The 15000-nt window shown below is 44.7% G+C and overlaps 1 protein-coding gene across 3 annotated transcripts; it reads left to right on the forward strand.

Moving 5' to 3' along the window:
- Positions 1-4401: 4401 nt before the first annotated feature.
- LOC308370181 (mRNA decay activator protein ZFP36L1) lies at positions 4402-7878 on the forward strand. 3 transcript variants are annotated; one of them, XM_080844777.1, is made up of 2 exons: positions 4402-4537; positions 6007-7878. In XM_080844777.1, the coding sequence occupies exons 1-2, from the start codon at positions 4484-4486 to the stop codon at positions 7276-7278; spliced, it is 1326 nt and encodes a 441-aa protein (XP_080700903.1). In that variant the 5' UTR covers positions 4402-4483; the 3' UTR covers positions 7279-7878. The 3 variants fall into 3 exon arrangements, with proteins under 3 accessions (XP_080700903.1, XP_080700904.1, XP_080700905.1); XM_080844778.1 differs by having other exon boundaries at positions 4404-4537; positions 6010-7878; XM_080844779.1 differs by lacking the exon at positions 4402-4537 and adding an exon at positions 5713-5778.
- The last annotated feature ends 7122 nt before the right edge of the window (positions 7879-15000 follow it).

Consider the following 15000-nt stretch of genomic DNA (forward strand, 5'->3'; position numbering starts at 1 on the left):
CCAAACAAAAAAATCGGATCAGAGCAATAAATCCGAACGGAGCACTAAAGCTTGGAGTGCGAACGAAGCCTCCGGGGCCGTCACCACGGCAACAGGAAAAACTGAGACTTTTTGTTGTGTTTTTGGCCCTGCATCCGTATGACATCTGTGTGTTTTTAAACACATGCTTTTGAAAATGGGTTCCAGAGTGAAGACTTTTGGAAACCATTTCCATGTTGGCGTGAGTTTTCAAAAGTTTAGTTTTCAAAAGTTGTTGTGGGTGCAAAACTTAGAAAAAAGGGAAAAAAATGCTGTTTTTAAAACCGTTGTTGTGTGGATGGGCTAGGTTAGCTGACCTGTGGCTTTTCAGCATATTATCTGGAACAGGTAGGACCCTCTGTGAAGACCAGTTGGACATTTCTCTGTGCACAAGACAAGGGCAGTGTCACACACACACAAACACACACACACACACACACACACACACACACACACACACACACACACACATACCCACACACACACACATACCCACACACACACACATACGTACACACACATGTACACACACACACACACACACACACACACACACACACACACACAAACAAACGTACACACACATGTACACACACACACACACACACAAACACACACACTCCTGACATGTCTGTCATCATCGCTGCTGGGCCTTGTTTCCCATGCACACGGCCCTTGCACCCACAGCATTAGCATACGTATGAGAAGGGCTCGCTGAGAGGGTGTGAAATGGGCTTTTCATGCGATGCACAAGAACGCAAATCCCTGTCAGCTCAGGCCCATGTTTATTGTCTGCCATTGTTGGGCTCACTCTTTTTCTTCTTGCAGGCCAGGGATTCCTCACTGCCAGTCATTGCGCTTCGGCCATTAGTGGAGCCTGGAAAGCATAAAGACTGCCGGCCATGTGACTGAGAGGTAGGGAAGTTTGTTTACTTATTTTTATTGCTAGGGTTTAGTGTTTAGGAACTAGTTTGAGATGATAGTGTTTGATTAAAACAAGATATACCAGTATGTTAAACTATGTGGTTTTGGATGTTAGCCTGATGGTAAGATTGTGTGTCTTTCTCTTTCTGTTCATATAGGGTGTGAGTGAGAGAGAGTTAGAGCGAGAGTGAGTGTGTGCATGTACATGTGTGTGAGAGAGGCAGTGAGTCTGCATAGCACTTTCCAGCGCCTCCTGAATCCTGACACTGTTGTGATTAAGGATTAAAGGCAGCCCTCGGCTCTCTCTCTCTCTCTCTCTCTCCCTCCTTTCTTTTTTCAGCCCTTTCTCCCCCATCCCCCCTTCTTACTCCACTCCCTCAGCCCTGCCTCCAGGATGGGGGAAGAGACCATTGTTAGTTCAAGAACTTTTTTTACTCATTATAATCCCCTCCCCCACCTCAAGCACCCCCCCCCCCCCACACACACACACACACACACACACACACACACACATACACACACACACACGCCCTTTACACACACACACACACACACACACACACACAAACATAGACACACACACCCTATACATCAACACACATTGCCCCTCTCCAAACCACAAACACATACACACACACATACCCTATCTCTGCCCCTCCTACCTGTAAGATGGCATTGTATCAAAACTAAGTCAAACCTAGTTAATGCTCCACTCTATTCACCCAAAACAAACTCCCAGATGTTTGTTTGCTACTCTCTAATGGCACATAAACAGTTCTTAAGGCGTGGGCCATGATGTGTTTGGGCTTTTGACACCCACCACAAAAGCCACTGATGGCTGGCAAAGTTGACCTCAAGTATCAGAATCAGAATCACGTTTATTGGCCAAGCGTAGGTTGGCACAAACAAGGAATTTGACCCCGGTTTAAGTGGCTCTCGTTATACTTACACAAAATATACAACACAACACAACACAACACAATACAACACAACGGTCTAAGATATATATACAGAGAGGAATAGCTATACACAGGAGCTGTGAACTGTAAACACAACAAGAAATGCAAAGAGTGGAGAGTGCAAGAAGTGCAGAGATAAAGATAAACATAAAATGGGAAGAGAATGACGTAAGAAGTATAGTATATACAGCCTGTTTAGTTATACAGTAAAGGCTGGAATGTATTGCACATTTCATATATGAACAAGAATAAATACAGAAATGGGTCACAATATACGGATGACATAGAGTCTGGACATCAACTGTACGTTCACTGGCACTTTAGAGGAATTTAAATGGTCCAGCCTTTAACTTTTATCATTGTATGAAAGTATGCTTTGTCTTGAATGTTTTTCCTTCTTAGCATCCACTAATTAAGTTCCACTCCAACTCACTCTACAGAAGATGGGCAGGTCAGCTAATTCAATCAATCCCAATATGTGGGGATTGAAATGCAGGAGAAAATGAAAAAAAAAAAAAAGCTAGCAAATCTCTTTGCCTCCGAAGAAGCTTTCCTGGTGACCTCACAATGGTGCATTTTTAATTATACTCTTTCCGTGTTGTGGGTGCTCAACCTCTTTGACAATGGGCTTTGTCCCGGAGTCGCTTTTCTTCCCGGCTTTGAGCAAAGCTGAGGTTACGTCGCTCCCGAAGTTAGAGAGCACGGGCATGAGCCTTTAAGTCAGCTAGTTCACAAGAGTCCTTGTGTCTGAACAAGCCCCTTTAGCAGGCTGACATTTCGGCCCTTAGCCTGGACTGGGCCAAGCCCCTCCCTCTCCTCCTCGTCCCTCTTGGCCTGTTTCTCTTTTGACTCGAACAAAGGGCAGCAAACCTTGTTAGTGCATGGCTCAACGTGGCGACTGACCGAGAGAAACTGGAGGCTTGAAAAATCCACTAATAAGCTCCGCCAGTAATTGATGGGATCCCGGGTAGCAGCAGCTGACTGCTGGGATGTGGCCCAGTACCGGGCCAGGTCTGGTCGAGCACTTTGATGGCTCCCCACAGTTTGAGAATGGAAGATTAAACAAGTTAACCGACGTCTGTTTCGTTCCAGTTTATCCCACAACCGGGCTGGCTGTTGCAGTCTGTTAGACTAGGATTTCCTGAGTGCAGGTCTAACTATTTGTTACAATGCAGACTGACTGATATATTGTCTTATTGATAAAAAAAACTTCACAATAGGCTCAGAAATGTGTTGTTACTTTTCAGAAATATCTCAACTGTTTGCAACATATCACAGCATCCATTGATACTCTAGAGTTGTTATCAAAATGTTTTAAAACAGTCCCTTACTCTTGACACTGAGAAAAGTAGCATTCCATGAATGCGGTTGAAATAGCAGTGATTTCACACGTTCTCAGCGTCTCCACTCTACTGTCTCCATACTGTGCCTTGCGAGACGGAACATCATCAAGGCAGACTGCTCTCCATGTGTGACCACGGGTCACCTCAGGGTTCTGTCACCAGCAAGGAGGGGGGCTGTCAAAAAAGCTTTAATGTCTGCATTTGAACTTCTGAGTGAAAAACCCACTATTTGGCCAGCCCTAATTAAAGGTGTTAGGTGGGATCTGCCGTCTCTGTCTGCAATGGTCTGGCTATGCAGACAAAAGTTTTTTTTCTCTCTCTAGCTGTTTTTTGTTTGTTTGTTTTTGGAAATATAACTGTCAATACCTGGGCCTTTGCAAATTAAGGAATTGATCCTTGCATGATCTGAGGTAAATATATTTCAGCATTTAGTTTGTCTACTGTCTCAGGACCATTCCACACGAAGCCCCACCGAAAATATATTGAAATTATTTTATAAATTATAGTAGACTTACTTAGAGTTGACAGCTATCTGAGTCTGAAGTGATAATCCAACAGAATATATAATAAAGTAATTACCATAACAGTAGTCATGTCATGCATGAGGACAAAATTGGTTAAGGATTCCCCTCCCCCTCCTTCTACTTTTGCACGAAGTTCTGTAAACTGTGTAAAGCACAACTTTCACATAATTTCATTCATTTCAGACGTTCGTGTTTAGGTTAACGTTCTATTGTGAATATGTGTCTGAATCGTGCGAGCTTGTGTGACTATAACCCTATCAGAGAAGGAGCCCGTGGCTCGTGCGAATATAAGCAAACCAATACACTTAGCATTTGCTAATAACATCCTGTTGGGGGAAAAAACATGGCAAATACGCTAAGTATAAAAGCCAGGTCTCCACAAAATGTGGCGGTTTGGTGTTACAATAGCTACAATGCATTGACAAATGCACTGATAGTTATAATTTGCAACAAGTGATGCACTGGCATGTTTTTGTATGGGAGTCACTGTTGCAAGTAAACAGTTGAGGCACGTAGGCGGTGCAAGCGGTGCAAACAACTACACAACTCGTTACGAGGAGGAGGTGTGGCTATGGTACAGTGCAGCTTTAAAACCACACGTGGGTCGACGGAAAAGTTTTGAAGTCCAACACAGAGAAGTTTGCCAGGCTCGCCAAATACATAGGTTACCTGTCTTAAAGCTTTATACGACCTACGCCTTTGGCAAGAAGGGAACATGCCATCGTACGCCTCAAACCAATTCATAGATTTGGATGAAGTTCTGTGCAAGGTAAATTCAGTTTTTCTTTGCAGTGCATGGGCAGAGATACTTCGTAGTTGTCCACACAATGTTGGCTAACGTTAGCTACAAGCCAAATAGCGCAGCAAAGGTTAGTAACTTAATTTGCAAGAATCCGAGAGAATTTCGGCGTCTGAATTCTTATGTTCCAGCGTTGATGGGGAAAATTGCAAAGTTACTCAAACGACCTCGGTAGGTAGCTGATTACGGTTAATTAGCTAAATTGGCTAACAAATAGTAACCAGCGCTCTACAAGTGGGCAATAATGAAGTTTTATTGTGAACTAATAGTGATCCCGATTAATCTGAGAAAACGTGTCAAGATTAAGTCTCATTATAATGGCCTGTTTAATGTAAATACAGCAAAATTGCTCAAACGAAATGGGCAAAAATGATCGCCTGTCGTTTGCTAACGTTAGCCAGCTGCATGCATACAAGATTGCGCCTTTTGTTTTGCATGATGTCGCAACATTTTAGAAATCAGTTGGGGCAGAGGCTACAGTTAGCTTACTGTAACTTTTATTTAAGTTTGCTATATTTATATAGCGCAGGTAAATGTACGTGAAATGTTGCATCAACTTCTTTGCATCAAAGCAAGCGATTGGTGACACGTTTCCCTCTGCCCCATTTTGAACGTAAACAAGTGGGATTTGCCAAGTAAGAAATTCTAACGTAGCGATAGCTGGCTAGTTAGCTAGCCCACTGACACACGACGAAACACTACAATCTGCTGTAGCACGAGTTTTACATGCTTGTTTACCTGTTACCTACGTATACATTAGTGATTGCAAACTCTTCTATAAAAACGTTATTGTACTCTACTATTATAAGGAGCATTTTTCGATGTTTTGCCAACCTCGTTCAGTTTTGCAGAGTGCGAGGCAACGTTAGTTTGTAGAAGTTAGCTGATTAGCTACGACCGATGACTGAAGTTAACGGTAACTTGGTCAGTGCTTGAACCTGTGAGTCCGTGTCTGTAGCATTTTTGGTTTGGAACACATTGCATCGCTATATTTGTTTTAACCTCTTTGCATTAGTGTACGAAAAACGACCAGCATGTTGCATCGGCATTTAGAAATGCGCGTCCCGACTCTGCTTAGTCCTTGGCAACCGGAGACCAGCGTTGCGATCCGTTATATTTCTGTGAGACAGTAGACGCACGTTTCAATCTTGGACTACAGCTACTTCAAACGACTTGAGATGTTACTTTAGCTAGCAATACAGGCTTGTTAAGTAAGTAAAGTCTTACGAAGTAAAGAAATGTCTATATAATTGTCAAGCGACGTTGCTTGTTATTCTGAGGAAGCGAAAAACTTTTACGCAGTTGGGCAGTTAAGTTTCACGTTAGCCAGTGCTTGTCTGAATGGCGTCCTCCACAAGTTGTACCACTGTGAAGATGTGAATAATTGTGTTTTTATGAAGTCTGTACATTAATTGCATTGTTTGTTCTTTCCCTTGCAGCAGCTTCTCAATCTCGACCTCCGGGAACCTCCAAAGATGTCTGCATTGCCACTCTCACCAGTCGGCCACAAAAATATAAGGCCCCCTTGCTCCTTCTCTTCATCGTGCTTGAGCGACTCCAAAGTGAACACAGCCAGAACCTCTGGCCATTGGGTTCAGCCCAGCGACATGCCTCTCCCCTCAAACTGGAACAAGATGTCGTTTTGGGCTGAGCGTTCGGTCAGCATGGTGGAGGGCAGCACTGGCAGCCTGGGGTGGGCCTCCACAGAGTCCAGCAGCTGCAAGCTGCCCTCTGCCAGTTCCTGCACCTCCCTGCCCGCCTCTGCCAGCTCCTGTAACTCACCCCCATCCACGCCAACAGCGTCCGGAAGCACATCCCCCGCTTCAACCCGCTACAAGACAGAGCTGTGCCGCACGTACGCAGAGCGCGGCATGTGCAAGTACGGCAGCAAGTGCCAGTTCGCCCACGGCTTTGATGAACTGCGTGACCTCAATAGACACCCCAAGTACAAGACGGAGCCGTGTCGCACCTTCCACTCCGTGGGCTTTTGCCCCTACGGCATCCGCTGCCACTTTGTGCACAACAACGAGGATGACCTCGCGCACAACGGGCAGAAGCCAGTTCTATCCTCCTCTGGCTCCATCTCAGCAGGCCGTGTCCTATCCCAGCGTCCCCCTCTCCTCAAACAGAGCTTCAGCTTTGCCGGCTTCCCCTCCAACCCGCCACCCCCCTCAATGGACACTACCCTGCCCCACACCTTCATGCGCGCCCCCTCTGTCTCGCCACCGGCCACGACCGACCTCTCCGAACTATTCTCCCTCGCCTTCCCCGACGTAGACATGGCCTCTGCCTCCCTGATGGCCGCAGCGGCTGCTGTAACAGCCGCTGCTCTGGAGGCCGGCCGCGATCCCCAGTCTCAGTTCCTGCCCTCGCCCGACTCGGGCTGCTCCAGCTGCAGCCTGTCCTCTTCCACGCTCCCCTCCCCCCCACATAGCCTTCTGGAGCCAGCTGAGCGGTGCCTGCAGCGGAGCCCCACCGGAGGCCCCGGGGCCATGTTGGTCGCCACCTCCACTGCCATGGGTGTCCGGTCCCTCTCCCACACGTCCCTCTCCGACCACGAGGGCGGGTGTGGCAGCTCCGCCAGCAGTCTAAGCGGCTCAGATTCCTGTGCCTCAGGGTTCGATGGTGTCGGGAGGCGGCTGCCCATCTTCAGTCAGCTCTCCGTGCCAGATGATGGCTTCTGCAGTGAGGGCAGCGGCTTCTTTTTGTAGATATGAGGGGCCTCTAGCCTTCCATCCCCACACCCCCCCAAACCAGTTTTTCTGTTTGAAAGATCTAACATATACTGTGGTATATCTACTGTATGGTATAGGCAGGCGCCTTGACACATTTATTTTTCTTTTGCTTAAGCTCAATGACATGAGGGAGGCTACAATCGACTGTGTCGAAAGAGAATCAGAGTTGTATAGAGCTTGTTAAAGGTTTGGTTTATAAAAAAAAAAAAAGACGAGTTGACCATCTCTAATAGTGTGGCCTTAAAAAAAGGCTGTAAAAAAGACATTGAGTATCGCTGAAAAAGCATTTGATTAAACAAATGTATTGTTCCCAAACAAGAAATTTCAATGTGAAAAGCCAAAGACCAGGTTTAAGAGTTGTCAAGTTTGTTGAATTAATTCAGTGTTGTGTCGTTTTATACCTTTTGGATAAAGGCGCTTTTTCTAATGCAGACAGTGTTCCAGACTTGCCTAAAAGCAGACCTCTTCCAAAACGGCTGCAGTTTTAAAATACTAAAGTGCCTGTATGTTGTTTTAACAGGTTGTTAAGCTGCAATATCATTGTGTGTTGAAGGGACCTTTTTTTCTTTTGCTTCTACTTGTGTCTTTGTATTGATCAATGCTTTCATGGTTCTCTGACTAGACTTTTGAGACGATGGCTTGACTTTTTTTTTTTTTTTTTTTTTACTTTAACTACTACATAGAAACTGGGTGGTTTACTGTTAAAAAAAATAATTCAGTAGAGGAGGATTACTGTCTTAAGGATAGGGGGGGGGGGGGGGGGGGGGACTTATTGTGGGTCCAGTGAGCCCCTTGTGCAGTGGATTGTATTGTGTATTTTAGTGTCTTGTTCAGATCTCTAGGAAGGAAGTAGTGCTTTTTGTTTTGTTTCTGACCATTTTTGTAGCTGTTCACAATGATGGGTCCCATTTTCCTTTTGATTGTATGAAATGCCTTTCGGTGGCCGTCATGTTACACAAGTAGTGTTTAAGGAGAATCTTTAGTAAATTAATTTTTATTTATTTTATTGTATTTATAGAGAACATGCATTGTGTTTCCTTAATGTTTAAGTTTAATATATTGGTTTCCTTTTTGTACTGGAAAATAAACCTTTTTTAAGCGCACACGGTGTGTTTGTTCTTGAGAGAGGAATTGAATGCTCCTGGCTCACACTCCCTTGAGTGCAGTGGTTCTTAACCTTATTGGAGGTACTGAACCCTGCAAGCTTCATCAGTGCATTCACCGAACCCTTCTTATTTAAAAAATAAAATATGATTTCTTCAAGCGTAGGTAGGTATGTATAAAAACGGCCCGACATTGCTAGTGTGAACCGGGCTATACTGTGTGTGTCTTGACCCCTGCCGAACCCCTGAGAGTGACTCAACGAACCCAGGTTAAGAACCACTGCTTTAGTGTCTACCACAGTTTAAAAGCTTTTAAATGCACACTGTCAGCATTTCAACTGCAAACGCACAAGATGTGTGCCATGTGATGCAGGCCATGTTGGCCACTGGCAAATGCTGCTCAGTATCCCCAAGCCTTACTGTAGGATTACTATGTGAACTCAAGACAAAATTCAATGATTACGATGTAGATGGTACTCGGCACGCCAACAGGTAAACATTTACCGTTTTTCTGGGGTGAAGTGTTGGTCTCGTCATACGTGGCCATGCTGGATTATGGCGGGTCTGAACCAAGAACCTTCTTACAGACCTCAATGAAACGGAGAAAGATGTTAACTACCACAGGGTGAGGTGCGGTACACTGGTATTTGGAGGTTGGACACATTTATATGTATTTAGTTAGATTTTGCCTAAAAAAAGTGGACATTGGCAAAAATGTCTTTTCCAATTATGTTTATAACCTGTCCCTTTGTAAATGATTTGATCAGTATAGGGCCCAAGCTACCCCTAGGCCAATCCTTGATTCCTTTTGTCATTCAGTGTGAACATGTGGGGGGGGTGTTGAACAGTTACGATCTCGTATGCTAATGCAACGCCCTTTTGTTTCACTCTGTTTTTGACATAAGCACACCCACTCTTATGACGTCACAGTCACATCAGAGAGCACCATTTCTTTCATAAGGGTTGTACATCAAATGTTCCCGGAAGATCAAAACTCTTAAGAGTTTTGTCATTTGCTTTTTTTTTTACTCTGCAGTGCAAGTCATCTGGCACTCCATGACTTTCATGTACTCCATAGGGTAGGTCATCTTTCTCTGGTGTCAATGACCTCTTGTCCCTGATCTCTCAATAATTATACAAAGAGGCCAGTGTATGAATTAGAGGAGTGGAGGGGGGGGGGGGGGGGGGGGGGTGTTGTGTGGCGGGGTAGGTGAACGTAGATGGCTGTGGTCAAATCAGATTTTTTTTTCCCCCCTCCTCTCCACTGCTTTTGTGCAGTTGACAAGAGTGCGGTGAATGGGGGAAGCCACTACAGTTCATCCTTCACTTGTCAGCCCTGCAACAATGCAGTGGGTGAGGGTGGCCATTGAGTGTACGGCGGGAGGGAAAGGGTTGAACTTGTCTTACTGTCGCTCTTTGTGAGGCGGCATTCTCCCACATCGCCCAGTGAGCTCGCACAAAAGGCAGGCGCATTCTCACACAGGCACCAGATCTGGAGGAATCTCTGGCAGATGGCTGCATTCACTGAAGCTACGGGTCAAACATATGCTCCCTCACAGAAAGGAATCCCTCCAAAAGGGAGAGGGAGAGAAAGAGGGAGGAGGAGGGGGTGGTAGGGGGTTGTTTTTCCTGAGTTTCTCAGTACTGTATTTGCAAATGGGCAGGGAGAGAATTAGGAGCTGAATAAAAGAGAAAGAAAGGGAGTAAAGAACAAAAACAAAACAACACAAATTCTCACGATAGAATAAAAGTAGAGTAAAAAATAAAGAGACAAAAAAAGGTTTGAGGTTTGGTAAAAAATAATCTGTGTGTGTGTGTGAGAGAGACTGTGTGTGCTGAGAAGGAGAAACCCACTGAAGATCACTTCTGTTTCTGTACTTGCCCATTCTTGGTGACGCTGAGTTTTTCAGGAAAGCTTTTCCACAGAGGCTGAGGAGGAAGAGACGTGTCATTCTACCAGCAGGGGGCAGCATACGCACACACTTTCCAAAGATTTATGTGAATGGCCTCCTTCTCAGAGATGTGTGGGCCGAGGCCCTGTGGGCACTGTCATTGTTACCATAAGCACAGCTTTCCTAACTTGGCCTTGCTGGGTTATTTTCAGAACTTTGGTGACAATGGCTATAGCTATTGGCTATGTCCACAAATAGTGACCTCAAGCACTAGTATTATTTAATTGTATTAATCATACATAAACATCTTTATTAAAGCACTATATATATAATATATCACACACACAGTTATAGTTAAGGTGTTAGTCTAAAGTGACTTACAAAACATTACATAAACATAGAGTAAAAGCTAAAGTAAGCAATATACAATAAACTAAATTAATCCCTCTCCTAAATGTATCTCTTGCTCTGGGAAGTCCAAGAACTCAAAATGCTCACTTTCTATGACAACACTTCGTCAAAACTGTAAAGATGAAAACACCCAAATCATTTGGCAGTTTTCGAAAAGTGTGCGTTGTGTTGCATCTCTATCATCTGTATGGTGTAGCCATGGTTGGTCAGGACCTCGTGCAGTGCATTGAAGTCCTTATCTATGTGAGTGTGACCTCCCTTTCAGAAATGCTTGCAGGCCAAGGCTCGGTGGGGCTTGCTTCTGCAGGTCTGGACATTTTGTAAACGTTTATTATCCTCATAGACGTCTTTATCTGGTTCCAAGTGAATCGCTTAATTACACAGGAATATCAATCTGCCTGTGTAAATGTATGTGAGAACTTCACGGTAGTTAGTCACGGCATGTTGTTGTAGTTTTTTTAGATTGAATCACAACACTAATGTGTATGTCCTGTCCTTACTCTCCTTATTTCCCATCATTAGAAAGCCCCCAGCGTGTTGTGTAACAGCAGGTATGGAGGTGCCACGGTGTGACTCATGGTGCCTTGCGCAATGCACTGGGAATCACACAGACGAGCAGGGTTACACTCCCATTGTTGTCCTGTTTACGTGCTTTACACACACACACACACATACACATAAACATACATACACACACACTCATACACTCACACACACACAAATACACACACAAACACATCAGTCTGACTAACTGCCTGGTCTCCGCGTCTCGATGGGTGTACCTCGCCTGAAGCACACACAAACACACTCATACACTCACACACAGACACACACACACATACACATAAAAATACATACACACACACTCATACACTCACACACACAGATACACATCAGTCTGACTAACTGCCTGGTCTCCGCGTCTCGATGGGTGTACCTCGCTTGAAGCACACACAAACACACTTATACACTCACACACACACACACACACACACACACACACACACAGACACACGCCTGAAGCACACACACACCAGTCTTCTTGGCGGCGTGTAACATCTGCTTTTGTGGCCCTGCCCCCTGTGAAGCTGGGACGGTAATCTTACCATCAGTGTCACCCTCTCATCTGTGGACTGATCAATGCCTTGTGTGTGCGGCTGGAGACACCGTGGCGTGGTTTGGTGTGATGCGGTGTCTGTCGGTTGTCCACCCCATCCACACAACACCCCTTCCTCTCTTTCTCTCTCTATCACTTCTTCTCTTTCTTGCTGCCTCTCTATCACTCCCTCTCTTGCTCATTCTATTTCCAAGGCTTCCTATCTCTTACCTTCTATCTGTCTGTGCCCCCCCCCCTCTCTCTCTCCTTCTCGCTCTCTCTCTCTCTCTCTGCCCTTCTATCTCTCTCTCTCTGTCTCTCTCTCTCATCTTCTCGCTCTCTCTCCCTCTATCTCTCTCTTTCTCCCTCTATCTCTCTCTCTCTCTCTCCTTTTCACTCTCTCCCTCTATCTCTCTCTCTCTCCCTCTCTCTCTCCCTCTATCTCTCTCTCTCTCTCTCTCTCTCTCTCTCTCTCTCTCTCTCTCCCCCCTATCTTTGTGACCACCCTGCTCTCCGGTGTCACCTTGCCCTGATGACACCATCCTGCCCCCCCCCACCCTGTCTCTTCCTCTTCCTGTTATCAGTGTTCTCACCGAGGCACACATGACAGTGCTTCCTGTCTGCACTGCTAAAGGAAAGAGGCTACAGGCCTGCCGCTCCCATTGAGTGTCCCAGGGTCCTGTCCTCGGCCATTTCCCCATTATAAAGGAATTTGTCCTTTAGCACATTTCTGCTAACTCTTTGTTTGCAAGTTAGGCTTCGGGGCCAGTACATGTAAGACCAAACTGTAGCATGACCACTGTTTGCCTCCCAGCTAAATGATGTGGTAAATGTGAAGTATCTTTATTGTTAGTTGTTAGTCAGGTGGCCCTCATTCTCTGCCCCCCCCCCCCCCCCCCCCCCACCAGTGAGCCATTGTTTGGGATGTGGATCCCAGCTTGCAACCAGACGGCCCTTTTCTCTCTCCGCTCCCCCCGAGGCCTGAGGTCTCTGCCTCTCAGATCACAGACATGGATCTGTGCAGGTCACATCAGAACCGCTCGCCCCAAGCCTGGGGTGTGTCTCTCAGATCTCAGACATGGATCCGATCAGGTCCCATCTGGTGGTCACATCAGAACCGCTCGCCCCAAGCCTGGGGTGTGTCTCTCAGATCTCAAAACATGGATCCGATCTGGTCACATCAGAATCTTTCGCCCCAAGCCTCGGGTGTGACTCTCAAATCACAGACATGGATCCGGTCACATCATAAATATTTGCATATAAATATGTGCATATAAATATAAATATTTGCATATAAATATAAATATTTGCATATAAACATACACATTTGCATATTAATATAAATATTTGCATGTGTACTACAGTCAAGCCACTGGAATAGATATGATAGAAGGCTTTTTTAAATGATCCCTTAGGGATATCCCACATGCAGGGGGGAGCACATCTTGTGCTTTAGCTTATATCACCTCTATCAACTACAGAGGTTTTTTAAGGAACTCTTATTGTTTTTTCATGTTTCCTGTCAAAGATGTTCTATGTATTTCTCTTACAATAATCCTTCCTATTTCTCTGTCAGGCATCTAAGTCTGTTTTTTTCCCCCCAGGTAGAGTATGTGTTTTTCTGTTCTTTTTCACACAGACATGGACATGGGTCTTCCCATTCTAACAAACTGAATAGTCTTTGACCTTCGTTGGGTTAAGCAACACTCCCTCATGGGTTGGTTATAGTTGGGAAATGCAGTGCAATAGGAGGCCAAGTCAGTGTCAGCTCGTGACCACCCAAAGGCAGGGAGGCACATCTATCAAGTGTGGTCGGAAAAAGTGTTGAGTTGGAGATTTGGCAGAATATCAACATTGGGTTGCTGACGTGATTGGTGAACCTGTTTACATTCACTGGGAATCATTTTCATCTATTTTGGTTCTTTACTTTGTTTTTTACATTTTGATGGATGTTGTAATGAGATTTATAGATATTTTAAATCTGGTTTGATCTATATATTGGTTCTTTACTCTGTTAATTATTAACTCAGTTATGAGTGAAAACCACACTGAGTTACTAACTCTATCTGTGGATTCACTTGCACGCAGTCTTTTCATCACAGCAGAAATGAAGTAATGCAATGTCATATTATATACAGTGGTGCTAGAAGGTTTCTGAGGCCCTAGAATGTTCTATATTTCAGCGTGAATACGACCTAAAACATCTTCAGATTTTCACAAACGGTCTGTGAGTAGATAAAGAGAACCCACATAAACAATTGACCCAAACATATTATATTTGGTAATTTATCTATTGATGATCCAATATTTGTCAGTATGTGAACCTTTGTTTTCAGTCTCTGCCAACTAAAAATTTCTGGTAATTGTTGATCAGCTCTGCACATCTGCTATAAGGAATTCTAACCCTCCATACAGAACAGCTTCAACTCTGGCATGTTGGTGGGTTTCCTCACATACACTGCCTGCTTCAGGTCCTTCTACAATATTTCTACAGGATTAAGGACAGCACTTTGACTAACATTAACTTTATTCGTTAGGAGTTCATAGACAGATGTCCTGACATATTCCTTAAGAATCTGCTGGTGTAATTCAGAATTAATTCACTGGGTTTCCATCCAAGTCATTCGCATATTTTAAAAGCATTCATGAAAATTCGGCTACAGTGTAAGACTGTGCGTATTTCTATCCGCTGTGTTGTCCGCGTAGGTTGTCAGGGCAACGTTAATGGAAACTCCTCATAAAATTGCAAATAAGCCAGTTCCCATCAACCCTTAGTCACATCATACGCTATGCAAATAGGTTTAATCCACCTCCCTCTGGGGAATTCAACTTTTGTTTGCATTAGAAGATTTTATGTGAATTTCAAATGTTTCTGGTAAGGAATTAAAAAGTTGGATGGAAGCCCAGCTACTGTTCCATCAATGGTGGCAAGCTATCCTGCCCCAGATGCAGAAAAACAGGCCCAAACCATGATACCACAACCACCACCACCACCATGTTTTACTGATGGGATAAGGCTCTTGTTCAGGAATGCGGTGTTTCCCTTTCTCTAAACATGATGCTTTTCATTTAAACCAAAAAAGTTCTATTTTGGTCTCATCTGTCCACTAAGCATTTTCCCAATTGCCATCTGGCTTGTCCACGTGATCGTTAGCAAACTACAGATTTACAGCAATGTCCTGTTTGTAGAGCAGTG

The sequence above is a fragment of the Sprattus sprattus genome, assembly GCF_963457725.1.
Source record: "Sprattus sprattus genome assembly, chromosome: 9".
In the NCBI taxonomy this organism is placed as follows: Eukaryota; Metazoa; Chordata; class Actinopteri; order Clupeiformes; family Clupeidae; genus Sprattus; species Sprattus sprattus.